Source organism: Monodon monoceros, unplaced genomic scaffold (assembly GCF_005190385.1).
Source record: "Monodon monoceros isolate NGI ecotype Baffin Bay Population unplaced genomic scaffold, NGI_Narwhal_1 Super_Scaffold_12, whole genome shotgun sequence".
In the NCBI taxonomy this organism is placed as follows: domain Eukaryota; kingdom Metazoa; phylum Chordata; class Mammalia; order Artiodactyla; family Monodontidae; genus Monodon; species Monodon monoceros.
In genome coordinates this window covers 56,761,314-56,780,594 of record NW_021703768.1, presented here as the reverse complement: position 1 = coordinate 56,780,594, position 19,281 = coordinate 56,761,314, and the positions used below count along the sequence as shown (strand labels likewise).

General features: G+C 44.4%; 1 protein-coding gene across 1 annotated transcript in view; it reads right to left on the bottom strand.

The window, feature by feature from the left end:
• Nucleotides 1-18,130, bottom strand: part of MAP1B (microtubule associated protein 1B) — a 93,990-nt gene extending 75,860 nt beyond the window's left edge. Inside the window, exons 1-2 of the mRNA XM_029217364.1 lie at nucleotides 17,716-18,130; nucleotides 8,970-9,071 (exon numbers count right to left, since the gene is read on the bottom strand). Coding sequence (XP_029073197.1) covers nucleotides 8,970-9,071; nucleotides 17,716-17,899 — 286 coding nt within the window. The 5' untranslated portion in view covers nucleotides 17,900-18,130. The remainder of the gene's footprint in view (nucleotides 1-8,969; nucleotides 9,072-17,715) is intronic.
• Between the last annotated feature and the right edge of the window lie 1,151 nt (nucleotides 18,131-19,281).

Sequence of the window (19,281 nt, the reverse complement as noted above, 5' to 3'; positions counted from 1 at the left end):
TTATGGCTCCTCAAAACATAAGATCTAGTATGCCATAGTTCCCAGATTTATTTCACCATGGCATTCCTCCCCACTGACTCTCTATTAATATTTTAGAGAACTAACAGTTGGCAGAACAAAGCTTCGGATACCCCAATCTAGTCCAGCCTCTTTGTTTTGCAAGAAGGGGAAAGGCCTCATAGCAACTTTTCAGGGGGCTACGTGGGCAACAGTAATTCCAGGTGTGGCCCAGAGCTGCTGACTAGGTCAGGCTTCGAGGACTCTCTGGAAGGGGGCGGTCCTGGGAAGCAGCTCACAACAGACGTCCCCTCCCTGCTCTCTCCAAAGTGTCCCTTCTAGCCTCGGGGCAGTGAACCGATTACTTCAGATTTATTTCCATAAAACCTTTCACTGCCACAATCTCTCCCAAGTGTCTTCAGAGTCTGCCAATGGATAATTTTCCAGCACTCAAAGATGAAGACAATTTTGAAATCAAGCCTCTACATTCAGTTCGGCAGTTCTGTTCTCACATGCTCTTTTTTTGGGGAAGGGGAGGAGAGAGGGGGGAAGGAATCCTAAAACTTTCAATCTTTTCATAATTAAATTTAAGGGCTTACAATGAAACTCCAAACTAGGGAATAATTAATTCAGTATGAATCCAAATTTCTCGATCACAGAGGGAATCCAGTACATTAGATCTGTTGTATTTATGCCTCAATTTGTATAGATAATAAGATTTTAGTGCATATTTTTATGCCTGTATTTTTTAAATAGCTTGAACAAAAAAATTTACAGAAGGATTCTCTCCTGCAAAATTCTCATTTGACACATTATTATAGCCTGACTTGTTCTGTTAGTTATCTTATTTTCAGGCTCAATTGTAAACAACTCCCAGAAACTGCCACGTAAATATTTAATGACTGGCTGATACTACGACACCTTCTCAAAAGACATAATATGAAAAGATTATCTCCTTTCCAAATATGATAAGGTGTCTCTCTCTCTCTCTCTCTCTCTCTCTCTCCCCCCCCCCCCCCCTCAGGGGAGCAGCTGTCCCTTCCCCAGACTCTCCATGGGAGATGCAAACAGGGAATCTATGAATTTCGTCCAAAATGCTCCACTGTGCCTCACTTACTCACAGCCTCCAATGAAAATCAGTTTGATCAGGAAACAAAGGGCCAGCAAAGGGCAGGTTTAGAGGGCTTTCCAAATCAAGGCAATCCTAGGGATGTTCATATTTTATCTCAAACCCTCAGGTAATTAACTCCATAAGGCAATTTTTAGAGGCAATTCAGTTTGCGTCTTTAAAATGAGCAATGCTGTAACTGCGGAAAGGAGCCACATCTCATAGAACGCCACCTTCCCCAAGCTTTTAATGCTCATTTTTAATTAGATAATTTTATTTTTAAATCATATGTAGACTCTCATATTGCATTTTCTGCAAGAGGTCACCTCTCTAGTCCTGACTGTAGGCAAGTCTTCGACATGGGTTAGAAAAGTTTATTAAAACATTATTTTCCTCTCATGTTTATGTTAATTTCTCCAGTCCCTGTGGCCCAATTTTAAGTGCACGTCCCCAGGGGCACTTCTTACTTTCTCACATTTCTCTAGGACCAAAGAAATCTGACTTCACATGCAATAGAAATTACCCTTAGACCGCGGCGGAGAAAACAAAAGGCGTAAGCCCTGGAGTATGATGTTTGGAGATACTTGATGGTTGCCTGGGTAGCGTTTAATTAGGCTTGGGTTGCGGCTGGGGTGGGGTGCTGGTACCTGGGTAACCTCTGTCACTGTGACTCAATCTGTGGTTGAACAATCAAAATGCAATGCTTGTTATGATGTCCATTTCTCACCCCTTGTCTTCTTTAGGAATTTGACTAAATCCACCCCCACACCCCTCCTCGTGTGTCTGTCTCTCTCACACACATGGTTTTTAAATTAAGGAAACACTCTTTGTTAGTGTCTTTTAAAGCTGTGAATGACATATTTTCCCAACTAACTTATAAGCAGTGGGGATACCTAATTCTTCCATAGATCCCTTTACAAATTCCTTGCTTATTCCTAAACACTCAGAAATATTACTTGACTTTTTTAAAAGAAGTCTACTAGCTTATGCTTTATTCCTCATCTTCCACCATCATTTCCAGCATGTTTTCACAGATGCTGAACAAAACATCCTACAAAAAAAAAAAAAAAAAAGCAGGCAGTATAAAGTAAAGGGACTGTACTTGCTGGTTGCTGTGTGGTGTGCTTTAAAAACAAACAAATACACACCCACCCCAGCAACAAATCTAGCAAAAACCATGGGCTCTCTTTGGTCTCTGGAAATGAAGACAAAAGCACTGACATACAGCGTAAGATGCCGTCCTTGGTGGGCGACGGTAGCAGCTGTTCTGGGATGCACCGAGCGAGATTTAATGGCGGGGTTACTGACAGTCCCCAAAATGGCTACTGGGCCCGGGCAGCCAATTTTCTGCTACCTTTCTGCCTATGCTTGCCTATGTTGAGTGGTCCCGCAGTGCCCATTAGGAACTGCTTGAGAGCCATTACAGCCGGCAGAGTAAAGCATCCTTCTGACTCTGAAAAAAAAAGTGAGATGAATAGGTATTTCTAGGGTGGTCCGAATGAGCCATCATTAACAACCCTGGGGAATGAAGGCATCTGCACAGGGCAATGAAACACCGTTTTATTCCTCTGGCCACACTTGCACCAGAAAAAGAAAAATAAAATCACATGCGCTGTAAGGATCTACGGATATAAAGGATCGCCAAATTTCAAAGCTGAGCAAACTGCAAACCTCACAGGAATTAACGCCTGTATTGCATATACACTACCAAATTCTGGATCTTCTCCTTGGAAAGTCTGGCCCTCTCACCGTTTCAAAGGAATGCGGACGGGGCGGGGGGTCGGGGGGCAAGCAGGCAGTTTGGGGCAGCGTGTGAATGGGAGCACTTGGGTGGAGCATGAAGCTGGAGGGGCCGGGAAGGCTGAGGGCAGGGGGCGAGTGGAGAAAGGCGAGTGATTTGCATTAAAATGGGAGTCCCCTTCCCAGGCGGGCGGCATTGACCTCAATGGATGTTAAGCAGAGGTCTGGTTACTTCAACAAAACTAAGGCTCTTTATTTGCCATTTTCTTCTAAGACCAGGATTCCTGCCATAACCTCATATGATGATGCAGTGAGAAAAGATGAGCCCGCTGGGCATGTGAGCAAGTGCCTGTACCTGTGCGTGTGCACGTGAGAGAGAGAACAGGAGGATAACGCATCTGCTTTCCCTCGGAAATCACAGGATCCCTGAGGGTCGAGTCAGCCTCTCGAATGCAAGTGAACGTGTATTTGTGTGCTTTATCTTTTAAAGGTTGGGAGCAGGGCTGAAAACACATTCATTACTGGCTGTTATAGAGGGGTTGATGTATTCTAGGCACATACAATTAGGCTATAATTCTGTACAACGACAGACTAAACATACAAGTCTAGACAGAGAAAGAAGATGAGTACAAACATTCTTAGACCTTTTCTAAGAGCATTTTAGTATTTTCTTATCATTCTACCAGCAAATGTTGTAAATCCTTGACTCTTCAACGTGAAAGGGATTCTCATGACTTAAATTCAAAGGGCTTGATTTTAATTCTCTGTCAAAAACCAATCTTGAGGCAAGATATTTTGAGCAGTCACTCAGCACAAATCTGTGGTTTATTTACCTTCCAGAGAAAAGGCATGGATTCTTAAACAGAACCACCCATATATGCATTACAAAGTCAATCACACCACATGAAGCTTTTTTGTGAATGCGATCTAGGAGTTATAAAACGGGTGACAAAATGTAAATGTACCAAAGTCTTACTACTATTTATTCAGTTGACTAAGAAAATAAGCCATAAGAAATCTCAGTTTCTTAAAACTGGAAAAGTCTATAGTCACTTGTTGGTTGGAGAGAAAAGAAGAGAGAACCGAGGGGTAGGAGGGATCAGAAGACGTCGCCCGTGGACAGATCATCACAGCGAAAGAGCAGGCTAGCAACCTCACCCACCTCAGCATCCTCAGAGGGGCAGCAACAGGACCACTTTGCACAGGGTCTTCAACCCTGCCCTACGGTCCTGCTATGGCAGCACCTTAATGCATCACCTCCCTTTCGCTCTCACACCCAAAGGACCTTCCTAAACTCAGCCAAAGAATGTTGCTGTCTCCTGCACTTAACCAGCAACTATGTGCCTTCTGATAATGTCGATGGCAACTGCTTCTCCGAGAAACACCTTTCATACACATTTTTTAATTACAAAAAGGAAGCCAGCCAATATCTAAAGCCACTCTTTCCCCTAGATAATAATAATCACCAAATATACAAATCTGATAGAGTTTCAACAAGGGCCACGATTTTAATACCAGCTTATGTTTATTGTTTTCCCATGTGATAAGCACTGTTTCAAGATCTTTATACAAATTAATTCACTTGATCCTCATGAAAACTGCATGAGGTAGAAGTGATCATCTCTGTTTTCCAAACAACAAAACTGAGGTTTAGAATGCTTAGGTAACTTGTCAGAGATCCCACAGCAAAGAACTTTTAGAGCCAGGATCCGGAATCTGCATCATGCTCTGTTGCTGGTGAGGATCTGGGTTAACAAAAATGGTGAATTATTTTTCTAGGCAGAAGTAGCAAAATGATGGAAAAAGGACTGAAATTAATTTTCATTCTGGTGTCCCTTGTCCTAGGAATGCTCTCTATTTGTTTGTTGTTTTGAAACGATGTTTGTCTAACACAGGCAATCATGGGACACTTTCTATAACCCTAGGATATAGTCCTCTCTATTGTTAGGGGCAGACAGATCTAAAGTTAAGTTAGGGAAAGGAGCAAACAGGAATGGAGAGTGAAATAAATTCCATTCAGCATGGTAAACCTAGCTCTACTCTCATGGTAAGGTTTATCAAAATGATTCTCATCCAACACAATTAAGGTACAAAAAACATACTGTAATATATAAACAAAAATTTACAATAGGATTTGAATTGGTACATATAAGGAAATACATGACTATTCCTCTATTTTGAAAAGACTCAACTGTTGAACTTTGACTTGAGTGAAAAGACTGGGGGGTGTTCATGAAAGAATACATAACCTTTTCTCTCAAGATAACTGGTCTCACTTGAGCCCTGCTTAGATGTGGCCAGGAGTGGTGTTACACCAGGGCTAATCAGTAGAGACCTGCCCTGGGAACAGAGACATCTGCTGAAGGATACTGAGGAAGTCAACGCTGCAACAGGTTTGAGCGAGTAAGATGACCCTAGATGACTGACTATTCCAAGAATTCGAGCATGCCAGACTTGGACGGCACTTGGTGATCCCAGAGCTCACATTCTGGGGAACTGGGGGACCCATCACCTCATTATTCATAGTAGATGACCTCCACCTCTGCAGAGAAAGCAACATAGTCCAGCTTCCTGCTCAAAGGATATTTGTTCAAGATGACTAAGCCATTCAATCAGACCTGCAATCCTGCAGAAATAGGCCAACTGAATCTCAAAACCATGTTTAAAAACTAGTACAAGATGTAAACTAGTACAAGGGAACAAATCTGACAAATCTGGTTGCGCTGTTCGCATGAGCTATTAGCTGCATTTGAGGCTATCACCAGTCTTTTATAAGGACTTTCCAATTCTTAAAAATAGCAACAGGGGTATAGTAGCATGAATGCAAAACAGATATATGGGCAACCCTAGCTCCTCACCTACAGTTGGTCCTCCATATCTGCGGGTCCCACATCTACAGGTTCAACCAACCAAGGGTTGAAAATACTTTTAATTCCAGAAAGTTCCAAGAAGCAAAACTTGAATTTGCCACAGGCTGGCAACTATCTACGTGGCTTTTAGGTATTATACATTGTATTATAAGTAATCTAGAGATGATTTAAAGTATATGAGAGGATGTGCGTAGGTTATACGTAAACATCATGCCATTTCATATAAGGGACTTGAGAATTCATCAGATTTGGTACCCACAGGAGTCCTGGACCAAATCTCTACAGATTCTGAGTGCCCCTATACTTGTGCCATCAGGGAGGGCAATGAATATTTTATTAAAACTCTGCCAGCCTAAGCAAAACAAAAAAACTGTCTGGATTTGATGCAGGGTGCTAGAGTTGATGCTAGTCTGTATATGACTGTTAAATGCCTACTCTTCTCACAAGAAGACAAGAGTAAGCAAAGCAGTGACTGTGTTTTTTTTGTTCATCACTGTGTGTTCACCTTCCCCACCCCACAGGGCCTGGCACACTGTAGGTGCTATTTAGGTATTTTTTAATTGGCTGAAGGAACAGCTTTATTTTTTTAGAGGATTCAACCTTCATCTCGTTCCTTGCCTCTAAGTTAACTCAGACTCTTGGAACTCTAAATGCAGAGGTTCAGCTGACTCCATTTTAGGGGCCTGAGGTGCATGCATTAGCTTCTACAGACTATCAGTGCGTGGGGAAGACACACTAGATTTGGAGCCACTTAAAAAACAGATCTCACATTTTCCCGTAAAACCCTTCAGTTCGTCCAGGAAAAGCTAAAGGCTTCTTTGGGTCCAATCCAGCGATCACCCTACGATCTCTGCTTACCCCAATCTGGCGACCTCATCCTCTAATGTAACATCTCTTCTCTCTAAAACACACTTACCTACCTGAACCGAATCTGATGTGTGCTTTTATCCTCTGCTGTAGTCTTGGTTAGAAACCTTCACCCCGCTCTGAATGCTTCCCACACAGGGCCTCACCCCCATGGCTGTATTCTGGATGCTCGGTTCTCAGAGCACAGGCCCAGCCCTGCACGGCTGCACTCTTAGGCTGGGGAAGGAAGCTCATAACCTCTTCCTGGACCTGGCAAGAATGGGAGGGTGCTGTGTGTCCAGGCGCCAATCTCTAGACACAGAGCCTAGCACAGCACTGCTACAACTAGGTCGGTAACCAACCGTTACTGTGGGTGACAGCAGGAAAAGAAGGGAGAATGGGCTACATGAGCCCATGGTAGTGGTTTGTGGGGGGACCTGACCTTCCTTAGTCCACAAGAGTCATACTAGGTCCCTGGTTCAAAAATGGTTAATTCTTTAGCAATTCTTGCAGCCTTTCATTTCACAATATACTCTCATTCTATAAAGTCAAATACAAGTATGAAGGAACACAATGCAAATCACAGGATTCATTTACCAAAAAAAAAAAAAAAAGTCATAGCAAGAAAGCCAGAACAACCTACAGAGAAAGGATAAAAGCTTGAATTTTACATTTTGAAACATACTTGTTGGAAAAGGGTACTTCCCTTATTTTTCTTTTCGTGAGATGAATTCAAAAGTCACAGAAATGTGCAAGACATAAAAATGCAACATAACAACGAGAGAAACGACCATATACTGTACCTTTACTTCAGCAAATCACGCGCTGTCTGATAGTCTCTGGATCATTCTTTTTGCTCGACGCAAAGTTACAGAGCTGATTTTCACATGGCTTTACAGCAAGTTTAACTTTTAATGAACCAGTTCTTGCTAAGTTTTTCTTAACACATTTACTCAACTCCATGCTTGAAAGCTACAATTCATTTGATAACTGAAAAGTAAGGGATTTTACTCTAACAGCAAACTCAAAGAGAAGTTGAGTAACTGAAGAGTAAGGGATTTTACTCTAATAGCAAACTCAAAGAGAAGCACTATCCCAGTCTCATGGGCATACTGCTGTAGCCAAGTGTGATGCATGAAGGCACTGACAGTCTGTAGGTGATTTCCAATCTCAGTGTGTACAAGGCTATGTACAAGTATGTACAACGATGTAATCAGTCAAAAAGGCTGAACCGGGCTTCCCTGGTGGTGCAGTGGTTGAGAGTCCGCCTGCGATGTAGGGGACACGGGTTCGTGCCCCGGTCCGGGAAGATCCCACATGCCGCGGAGCGGCTGGGCCCGTGAGCCATGGCCGCTGAGCCTACGCGTCCAGAGCCTGCTGCTCCGCGACGGGAGAGGCCACAACAGTGAGAGGCCCGCATACCGCAAAAAAAAAAAAAAAAAAGATTAAAAATAAAAGGCTGAACCTCCTTGCTGGTTTTTTATCAACGCCAACAAAATTTGCAATCATACAACAAAATCATGTACACAGAAAAGGGTGTTCTCTCTTTTACATAAAATTTAGGTGGTATTTAAGAAATAAAATGCAAAACAGTATGTGATAGAACAATGGCAGAGCTATTGAAAAACACACCCCAGGTTTAGAGTCTTTATGGGCAAGTAACTCTGTTCATAAACCTCAAATGTGACTAAGTGGGAGAAGTATGGGTCACAGCTCACATGAGGAGGACAAGGTGGGTGAGTCTGCCTACATCCCCAGGCCTAGAGGCACAGGTAGACTACATCCCCAGTGAAGTGGCTACTTAGCGGCAGCATCTTCATAAATGACAAATGTTTGTGTCCTTACCTTTAATTATTCTGCAGTATTCTTTTTCATCTCTGAAAGAAAGGCTATTTTAACAGTAGTTTGGAATTTCAGACTCTTTTACCCACACTAAGAAAAGTAGGTGATAATGCAATGACGAAAATGAAAATGTATATTTCATTCAGATAGAAAATGCAGTAAAGCAGATACTTCATTTTCTTGAGAGGGAAGGGCAGTTATGAAATTCTGGGAGCATCCAATTTGTATTCATAACTTCATGTGAGTAAAATTAACATTTAAATAGTTTACAAACCCTTAAGCTCAGAGTACAGTGAGATAAATATGAAAAAAATTTTTTAAATTTACCCTAGAACTTAAAAACTTTTAAGACTCCACAAAATGGAAACCCACACAGTGACAACTTAAGAGTTAGCTGACCTTCCTAAAATATGGCTTCTTGCTAACCTAGTTGATAATAACAAACACAAAGAATCCTTTAGCAATAAGAGGAAATCTTTTCCATGCCCCAGGCAAAGCTTTCCAGCCAATGGCCTGTTTCTCATCCTTTCAAATTCTACGTTGACTAATACTTAACTAAGCCTCACCTGGAACTTCAGGAGAGAATCTTGCAGAGTGTCGGGATACAAAAAGTTTCAGTTCTTGATCCAGGTTGCATTCAATCAGGTTTGTGTCCCATGATCGGATTCCTAAGGAAGGAAAGGAAGACAGATGACAGATCTCCAGTTACTCATTTCGAAGTGGTTTGGAAAACATCACGGTAGCATTTCTCAAGCTTTAAGGAAGGATATGGAAACTCCTTTCCTGAAGAGCGTGGTGACCAGCAGTGGATGCCCACAAAATGGGAGGGCCGGGGAAGTCTCTCCACCAGGCCACAGGGGAAGGATAACTAGCAGTGTGGACTGAACTCCTGCCCCTCATAAAATGTAAATGCAGCTCTTCTGGAAGAGTAAAGGAAAACAGTTATTAGGAAAATGACAGGCTTTACTCCAGGGTGGGAGTAGAAAGGACAGGAAGATGGTGAGCCTGTAGCAGTTAGGGGGCTACCAGACAATTGCTAGCTTTCCCATGGTCCGTTTGTACGTGGCTAGAAAATGTAGAATGAGGGTGGGGAAGCAGAGATATGGAGGCTGGCATTCAAGTCCAGGGCTCTGTTTTTAAAGGTTTTTGCAGTGTGCATATGCATTTTGTGTATCTGGTAACTTTTCTTTACCCCTCCCACTTTTGACCTTGATTTCTCAACCCCTAGATATCAATCAAAATTTGTGTGATCTTTGCTAAGAAAGCTGGATCTCAATCTTAAAAGACGTGGCCTCTCTGTCCTCCCAGGCATTTACCTGACTAGCTTGGCAGACAGCTCTTTCATTCACAATTGTTAGTTGTCCTGAATTTTCTTATCCAGAGGCAAAGAAATGTGGCAACTTTTTATACTGTATAAAACTTCTACAGAGTTGAGGGCCATGAACTGTCTATTCCCACAAAAGTTGAGGCTTCCGTTCACAAGACTGGAAGCTGGGGTGAGGGGAATACGAGGGTAAGGAGTGCTGACGCCCTACCTCCCTCATCTCTTCCCACTTCCTCTCTCCTGACCTTCCAAGAGATGGCTAAAGGGTACAGCAGAGGTGGGAGTCCCGGGGAGCAGGCCAGGCAAAATTGGGGAACCACAGAACTGGGAGTGTGTGTTTGTTTTTCATGTATTTTTATATCTTCCCAAATAGACGGCTCATGGTAGAGCCATTATGTAGGTAGTATCCTAGATTGTACCCCTGCATGGAGCATCCTCAATTGCCGGAAACAAACCTCTGGAACAACTATCATTATTGCCTATCTACTAAAGGCAGGGACTTGAACGTCTAGGGGTACCACACAGGTGAACTATCTCTAAATAAACACTTGGTCATTTAATCATTTTTGCTGGTCATTAGTCATGCATACAGACTTGGAAGCATAAATGGCAGTGTGTTATTTAAACGCACCTCTCAAATCCTTAAGGCATACGTGCATTTACCCCCATTTAAATCTTGTTCAGTTTTCCTGTCTTGCAAAGAATGAAGGTAGATACACACACACACACACACACACACACACACAAAGCATTCTGGAAACTGAGTTGACCACACATCTAAAATATCTTCAGATGACACACCAAACACCTTTACGAATGTGAGAGATATTTTCAAATAGATGTATACATCTACTACACAGAGGCAGAAATTTCTCATACAATCTTTGGGAAGAATTCAGGTGTGCAAGAGTTAACATTCCTAAAGAGAGGCTAAATTACAAGGGAGAAGTTTATGGGTCTCCCTGGAAACATTAACAGCCTCAGTTTGCGTTTGTGCTAATGGAGTATTTAAATTTTAACAAGAAAGGCATGTTGTGATTTTGCAGATCTTTTTCCGTGCAGAAATGATAAATGGGTTTTTGTTTGTTTGTTTCACAGAAAGCTTGACAGGTCGAGAGGCCTGAATTCATTAGAATATTTTACTTCCACGTATATATACTATGTATTCGGCTAGCATGGAAAATCATCGAGCTCCTGTCTGAGCTGCTTAATTGGAAATTCGTGACTGGATTATCTGTGCTCCAGGTCTGAGCTCCACTTTGTCTTCAGGCTTGTCAAGTAGGGTCAATAAAGTTAATAATGAACATATGTATTAAAATTAAATTCGTATAATTTTTCTGCCTTTGTTCTAAGAAATGTCTAAATTGCTACATTATTTGAATGGCTTCATCTAGAGTTATACATAGACTTGTTCTTAGATTGTTGTTTGCCATTTTTCCCTTGGCTTCAATTAACTTCAATGTCATGACACATGCAGTTAAACATTTGCTTTTTATTTCATAAACTCCTGGTTCTATGATTTGTAATTTAGCAATGGAAAAAGTATGAAACAGTAGAAAAACCATTTAGTAATTTTTAAGTTACATTAGCAAACAGCTGATAATGTAACTTATACTCCCAGTGAAATTAAAAATTCAGGATTCTCTTTTCAAGGGAGCAATTTCCAGCCAAATTACATCTTAATGATGCATCATCACTACTACCACTTATAAAATAAAGGTTACAATGGATTTACTAGTAATTTTAGTTGGAAAGGAAAATTTTGGAACCAAGCCACTTTCTATACCAATTTTAGAAAGAAAATACTGTGTAATTACCTTGTACCTTCTACTGGATAATGTTAGTAAAGGGAAATACTACTTCTCAATGAAGATTCATATTGCATTTAGTCAGTTTATATATCGCTCCTTTGTGCCTAAGAGGAAGCCAGCAGTGGCCCCTCTAAAGCTCATGGGACAAAAAAATGTCTTCTTTGGCTCTTCTCACATAGTCCTCTCCCTGAGTTCATGGCTGGAGGGGATAGTGGGGTGCTGGTAAAGAAGGTCTGAAGAGGCTTTCAGAAGCAGGTCATCCTGGTTTCCAGTGGGAGTACAAAAGCCATGGAATTTCCTGGCTCTTTTTCTGACTATCCCCCAGTCCACGCCGGGTCAAGCTCTTCCCTGGGCCTCTGCTTCTCCAGCAAACTCTATCATGACTGTGCCCTTACAGGCTTACCCAGGTGGGGACAAAACAACCCCACCAGTTGGAAGAGATCAACCTCCACTTTTTAAACTGGGCCCAGAGAACATCTGTCACCCATGGGCAGCTGGCCTATGGCTAGGCATCCTGAGAACACCCCTACCTAACCTGGCACTGTCTTCCAGCCCTGGAAGCAAGTACCATCACTGTCTGTGTATAGCCTGATGACCAGGCGGGAAAAAAGGATCATGGATTTCCATCTCAGTTCTCTGATTCCAGGAGTGGCAGTGCACAAAGGGGAGGCTAAAGTGCACATAAAGTTGACAGATGAAAAAAGGAGAAAAGAAAAGGGTGTGTGTGTGTGTGTGCACGCGTGTGTATGTGTTGTTGGGGGGTGGGTATCACAAGACAAGTCAGGGTGAACAATAAGGAAGAACCAGGTCGCCTTATTTTACATAGGTTAGATCTTGCCAAGTTTACTGATCATGCAAGCATTTTGCAGGATTATTTAATAAAACCAACAATTTTTTAAAAACGCCTCTCATTTAAAGGCGAAAATCTATATCCTGAAATAAACAATAGACTGAAGAAAGCAGAAAGAAATGACCATGCATTGTGTGCTGAAATGTACACGGATTCTATCTGACTGCTATTTGAGCAAGTTGGTTTTCTTCCATGAGCTTTAGTTGCTCCCTCTCAGAAACAGACTTTGAATATTTTTTGCCCAAGTTCCTAAATTATTACTAAACTATAACCATAAGATTCTATTTTCAAAACTATGCTAAAACGTGATCTGAAGTCAGATTTGAATCATAAAGAAACAATTAAAACAAAGGAAATGCTAAATTCCATAAGGTTTTCTTTCCTAGTGAAAAGTTTTCCTATTTTTTCCCTTGACCTAACCTTCAATTTGCTTTTTTCCTTTTGTTTTAAGCCAACAATTTGACGTTCATAATTTATATGTTATGTGTAATGCAGACAGTATCTTACAGAGTTCATCATTTCAAAGCATTGATGATAAATAATTTAGGTCTTGGCTAGCACTTCACATTAGAAGCAAGCAAAAGAAGTGATTTATAATAATTTATTTATTGGCCTAAAAGTTAGAACTTATTTAAAAAGTAAGCCTTTAGAGAAGGTTAATAATGACTCATCAATTTAATGACCTTAAGTTTAGTGTCTGGCTTATATTTCAGCATGGATCAAAGAACCCTTAGTAGGTAATACCAATTAAGCAGTGCAAGCAGAAAGGCATCTGCCTTTTGACTTTGAAACGTATGAAGATGAATATAATCAATTTAACAGTCCCCAACATTTCTTTTAATTTCCACCATGTTGTTGTTTTTCTGTTGAAACAAAATGGAAATGAAACCCCAAATCTTTCCTGGGTTCTTAATTCTCTTAACCATCTTAGACTAAAAACATTCAATAAATGACATCAGAAACACTGTAGTTAGCGAAACTTACATCTAAAAATCCAGGACATTAGATGTTACACACATCTATCTTATTATGAACAAATCCCGCTGATTCCCAATATTAACTAGAGGAAAGTTAAACTCTTTAACAGTAATTGAAAACATTAAACGGACACTTAGTATTCTTTATATGTTTTAGTTTCTTTTAAAAAAATAAAGCAAAGAAAACTTTTCACAAGGCTATAGAATTAGTTTTGCAAGGCATGGATATATGTAGTCCATGTCCTAAAATAAACAGGAGGAGTGGAGGCTCTGCTAAAAATAGGGATGACTGTTAAGTCCTTCTTGGGGACTAATTAGGAAGGGGGCAACAGAGGTGCCGAAGAGCAGTTGGTGGAGCAACAATGGTTTGGCATTGAGTCCTGCATAACTAACTAACTAAAGCTAGACCAGTCTGAGGAAAGTCTATTGTTTCAAATTTGAGAAGAAATGACCAGACCCTCCATTATGCATTTTGAATACAGCTGAAGAAATGAATGATGGTCTCTCTTCCTTGTGTAACCAAGCAGGACCCTATGGGGCCTTCCTGGGACAGACCCCTCCCCTATATCCTCTGCTTTAGCTCCTCTCTGAAGTACCTAGATATTAGTGTCTGATGCATTACTTCCTGACTTGTTTTTCAGATGCTAAAACCACCACCAAATGGAAGGAATTAACTACTTGATGACCATGAGCACATAGTGCCCATTACCGCCTTGTTACCTCATCATCAATCAACCAGAGAATTGTGCACGAGCTAATCACAAACCCTGGGACGCCCTCCCTCACCTTGCCTTTAAAAATGCTTCGCTGAAACCCTTCGGGGAGTTCAGGGTTTTGAGCACAAACTACCCATTCTCCTTGTATTGGCACCTTACAATAAAGCTGCACTTTCCTTCACCACAACCTGGTGTCAGTAGATTGGCTTTACTGTGCAAGGGTGAGCAGACCTGAGTTTGGTTCAGTAACACCTGGTTTCATGAAGAATTTACTAAGCATCCATGCTGGGGTGTTTCAGGCCTGTTGATTTACTGCATTACCACCATCTTCCTATAGACCTATTTGCTGGACTTCCCAAAGAGGCCTAAGTCATCAAATGGCAGAAATCCAAGTCACCAGGGTCTCCAAACCCACAGAGCCTTTGTTAAGGCAAGAGGGGAAATGGGAAGCAAGAGGAACAGAAGATGAACGGCTTTCCCAGCCTGCAGCGCACAATCAGAGCCGAACACCCTGGAGCATCTCCATCTTGCTTCACACAACGGGGTCCATGGGCACCAGCAACTACAGCCGTGGTATCAGAGTGACCTCTGGAGGGGGTCCAGCTGGGACCTGAAAGCTGAGGCGGCAGCGAATCCGGCACAGGGAAACAGCCAGCCTGCCCTGTTGGTAAGTCATCTTAGACTGTCGGAAAAGCTACGGGAGCAGTATTTTCACTTAGCACTGGAAGGCCCTGCAGCTTGATCTGCATCCGAGACCCCAGGACCCAAGAGAGTGATCTCCAGAGGAAAAGCAGCATCTGTTACTGTGCGTTAGGAAATGGCTCTGCTCACTCACTTGGTTGATTCTTAATGGGATCAATACTGCCATTTCAGAGGTACCTGCAAAAACCTGACTGAATCAGGGAATTCAAAATCAGGAAGACGGGCTTCCCTGGTGGCGCAGTGGTCGAGAGTCCGCCTGCCGATGCAGGAGACACGGGTTCGTGCCCCGGTTTGGGAAGATCCCACATGCCATGTGAGCCATGGCCGCTGAGCCTGTGCTCCGCAACGGGAGAGGCCACAACAGTGAGAGGCCCGCGTACCGCAAAAAAGGAAAAAAAAAAAAAAATCAGAAAGGCATGCTGACTGAAAAGGAAACCTGAGGGGGCTTCTGGGATTCCAGTAATGTCTGCTTCTTGATCAGGATCATACAGGTATGTCGTTTTGTAAAAATTCACCAAGCTCCTCATTTATGATTTGTGCCTTTTCCTCTTTATATAATACACCAATAAAAAAATTTTTTTTAAAAGACAGGAAGACAAATCTGAATATTATCACTAAGTGCTAGCAGTGTAAAACACAGTAGAGAGCACTTCACAGCGATACTTGAATGCCTCTAGTTTATCCTCAAACAGAAGCAGCCTGAATAAACCCCCTGAGAAACGGGGCACTAAAAGGATATCAGCAGAGTAACAAAGCAGGAATATAACTACATGGAAGGTGATTGCTGAACCACCTCCCTGCATGGGGCGCTGCCCACAAGTGGATGACTATTGCCTTTGTATAAAGGCAAGCTCTGAAAATTGCTGTTTGATCTCCCTGATGTTAGCTTGTCCTGCACTAATATCATGACAGGGCCAGAAAACCAGTGATGCTGCAGTGCTGGCACCTCTGTCACTTATGAATGGTGTCACCTTGAGCTGGTCCCTTTATCCTTCCTGCCTCTCTGGGCCCCCCATCTCCAAAATGGGGATGGTGGTCCCTCTCCTCGCACTGCATCGGGTGGTTATGAACCTTTTATAGATAGAAAAACACTTCCTGATGTATTATTGCTTCCCAGCAAAGGTGCTGACAAATAATACTTTTTTTAAAAATACAAAGTCATTGATTCATACAGTAGCCACACCCAAAATCAGTACGTGTGAAATCTTCCAAGGAGAAAATGTGCAAATAAACTAAATTAGTACAGATCAGATTAAAGGGCTGTAGTTTGAAAATGAAGCGTTTTTGAGATGCTCAAATGAGGCATTTCACTATTGACATATCCTATTCTTAAATATTGTTTTCCGAAGAAAATAACAAGACTGCTTGTTGCTCACTTTTTCTTTTTTCTTTCTTTCTTTCTTTTTTATTTTTTAATCTGAAAGGGAACATCAGTGCTTTTAAAGTTAAACAAAAGAACCAGGTCTGCAACTCCAGCCCCCACCCTGCAGCCTTTTGTTCTGGGGACACGCGACCGTTTCCAAATGCAAAGGCAGACTACTAGCGTTTATTATTATTTTTTTAATCTAAAACAAGGTTTTTCTCTCTTCTTAAATTTATGGGGTGGGGGCGGGCGCGGGGAACGAGTGCTGCGTGAACGCCCTTTGTCCGCCTCGGGCTGCCGTAGAGACCGCAGTGCGGACTGCACCACGCCCACCAGCCGGTGTCTCCGGGCAGAACCGCTTCAGCACCACCCCGAGAGAATAGAGCGCTGGCTGGGCTTGGGGAGGGAGTAGCGACCTCTGTCAGGGCGAGGGGAGGTCTGGGACGCCGAGGGTAAAGGGAAAGGCAGAGGACAGACTGCCTACCCGGGGACTTCGAGCGCAACAAAGCCGGGCAGGGGAGAGGTGGGGGCAGGTAGCACCCCCAAGCCCTGGCGGAGCGCACTCCCGGCCAGCCGCGCCCACTGGGGGCGCCGCAGTGCGGGGGGCAGGTGCGGCGGGCGGGGGCACTGCGGCAGCCCGGGTGGGGCTGCGGGGCGGGTCGGTCCGCTCGCCCGAGGCTGCGCCCGCCGGACCCGCACGGCCCCGCCCAGGGTTCCAGGCAAACCGCTATTCGGCCTCTGCAGGGCGCGCCAGTAGTGCGCGCACCGGGCGAGGCGCCGGCCCTACCCGCGGGCCTCCCGCCGTCCCCCTCCCTAAGCCATCACTCCCGAGGCCGAGACTTTTCAAAGAAGCCCCACCCCACAACTTGGGGGTCCCATTGTCCTTGCTAAAAGCTGCAACCAAGGCCCCAGGGGCGGTAGCGAGGCAGGCGCCTCCTGGGAAGGAGGCGCAGGCGGTTCTCCATCTCCGCATCCCTGGGGGTGGGGGGGAGCGGGCGTGGCCCTAGGACTAGCCTAGTCATTCTAAGGAAAGAAAAGATGGAGAGGTTTTAAGCCAGCAAAGGCACTTCTCGGGGGCTGAGGTGTTTGTGGTGGGAATGATTCCCACGAGAGCCCTGGCACATGGTACTTCAGCCTGGGGTCTGCCGGCGAGGGGCAATCCCAGCATTTTGCGGGGGTGAGAGGAGGGCTGAAAGGAGTGGCCGCATCAGCGCCCCCCACACACACCTTTGGTTTCCTGCGGTTGCGGCTTTATTGTGGCCTCTGCCCCTTTGACACCTGCATCTCATTTAGCGGGAGAGGCGGTAGCCAGCTGGGATCTGCCGACCCAGCCTGGTAACGGATCCGTCAAGATTAGGAGAGGCTCTCCCACTGCGTCTCAAATCTGATAATTCGAATTATTCTCCGAAATGAGCCCAGAAAAAAAGAGTCTGGACCGAGTGCGGGAAGTAGCGGGGAAAGACATGGGCGCGGGGTGTGCCGGAGGAGAAAGGTGGCCGTCGCGCCCTGGGTGGGGTCGCGTTTGCGCGTCTCCCCAGACGCGTCCGCTCGGGGCGCAGGGCCTCTTACCGAGTTCGATGTTGCCGATGGCGCGTCGCAGGTGCTCCTCGGTCACAATCTCGCCCACGACCACCAGCAGGTAGAACTTGCTGTCGAGGAAGCGATGCGACAGGCTGGGCGAGGTGGTCGCCGCCGGGCTGGCGATGCTGCCGGACGGCTCAGGCTCGGTGGCTTCCACCACCACGGTCGCCATCCTGCCAGCTTGCTATGCCTCGGCGAAGTGCCGCGCTCCGGCCGCTCTTCTCCTCTGCGGCAGGAGAAAGGATTATCTCCGAAGGTGCAGTCTCCGCTCCGCCCCCTGCGTCTCCCCTCCTCCTGGCGCTGCGCGCCACCTCCCCCTCCGCCCCCTCCTAGAGCGCGCGGCGGAGAGGAGTGGGGAGTGAGAGAGGGCGGGGAGGCGGCGCCTCTTATATGGAGACTAGGCAGGGAACCGGGGAGGAGGAGGAAGAGGAGGAGGCAAGGACCACCCGGCACATCCTCACGGGGTGGCTGCCTCCGCTCTTCCAGCCGTTGGCCCAGAGCTGATGTCATCTGCAGCAAATCATCTCGCCCGCGGCCCGGAAGCTGGAGGGACGAGATGTGCGGACAATGGTCAGGGCAGGGCCGCGAGTCAAGTGGCAGGAGGACTCTAAGGGGGGGAAACACTCCCAACCTACACCCCACACCACACCCACCGCCCGCTGCAAACCCTCACCCCGCTGGTGCAGGAGAATGGGATGTGTTTCCGTTTTCAGAGTCGGGATATTTTACCTTGTCCGAGGTGCACAAGTCAGGTCTCTGCCTTGTGTCCTGTCTGCGTTGAAGCCAGGTTCTCAGGAGCTGTGTTAGCACAGCGGACCTGGGGCAGAGGGTACCCCGCCCGGGAAGATGGAACCTGTCTCTTCTTTGATGTGAATTCAGGAAGACATATTTACCAGTATTCACCACCTTCACTGTAAAGAATACATCAAAAATGCAAAACCTAAGCTTACCATTGTTCAGGCTTTGGACCTTACTCTTTAGGAGCCACTGATGAAAAAGTACTGGCTTTGTGGTGCTCGTGGGAAATGAAAAGAATGCAGATGCATTATTCCAGATACAGATTTTTCTTAATAATATGCTGAACAGATATCAGGCATAACAAAGAATAAAGAGAAGATACTGTCTCTACCCAGCAGGATTATAGTGACTATAATATACTTTTCAGTTCCTTGGGGAACACACAAGAAAAATTATTTCATGTGACAATGATGTCTTTTAAAATACATGTAGCATTGGGAATTTTTATTGTCTTTGTCTATGTTTAGAATAACTCATAAAAATGTTGTTTAAAGGCAGCCCATCTACAACCATTTCTCACAAACACTGAATATAGCTTCTGTCCCAGGAAGGGGGTGGTGGTGGTGAAGAAGGAACAAAACGTGCAAACACAGCACTATCATAAAAGACTGGGGGATAAGAGGCTTAGGAAAGAGGAATGGATGGAAACTAGAGTAGTCAATATAGTTTTAATACTAGAATGCATATTTTAAAAAATCACCTGGATATACTAAGACTTCCAAAATAGCCCATGGTCTTAGCTGTTAACCACCCTGA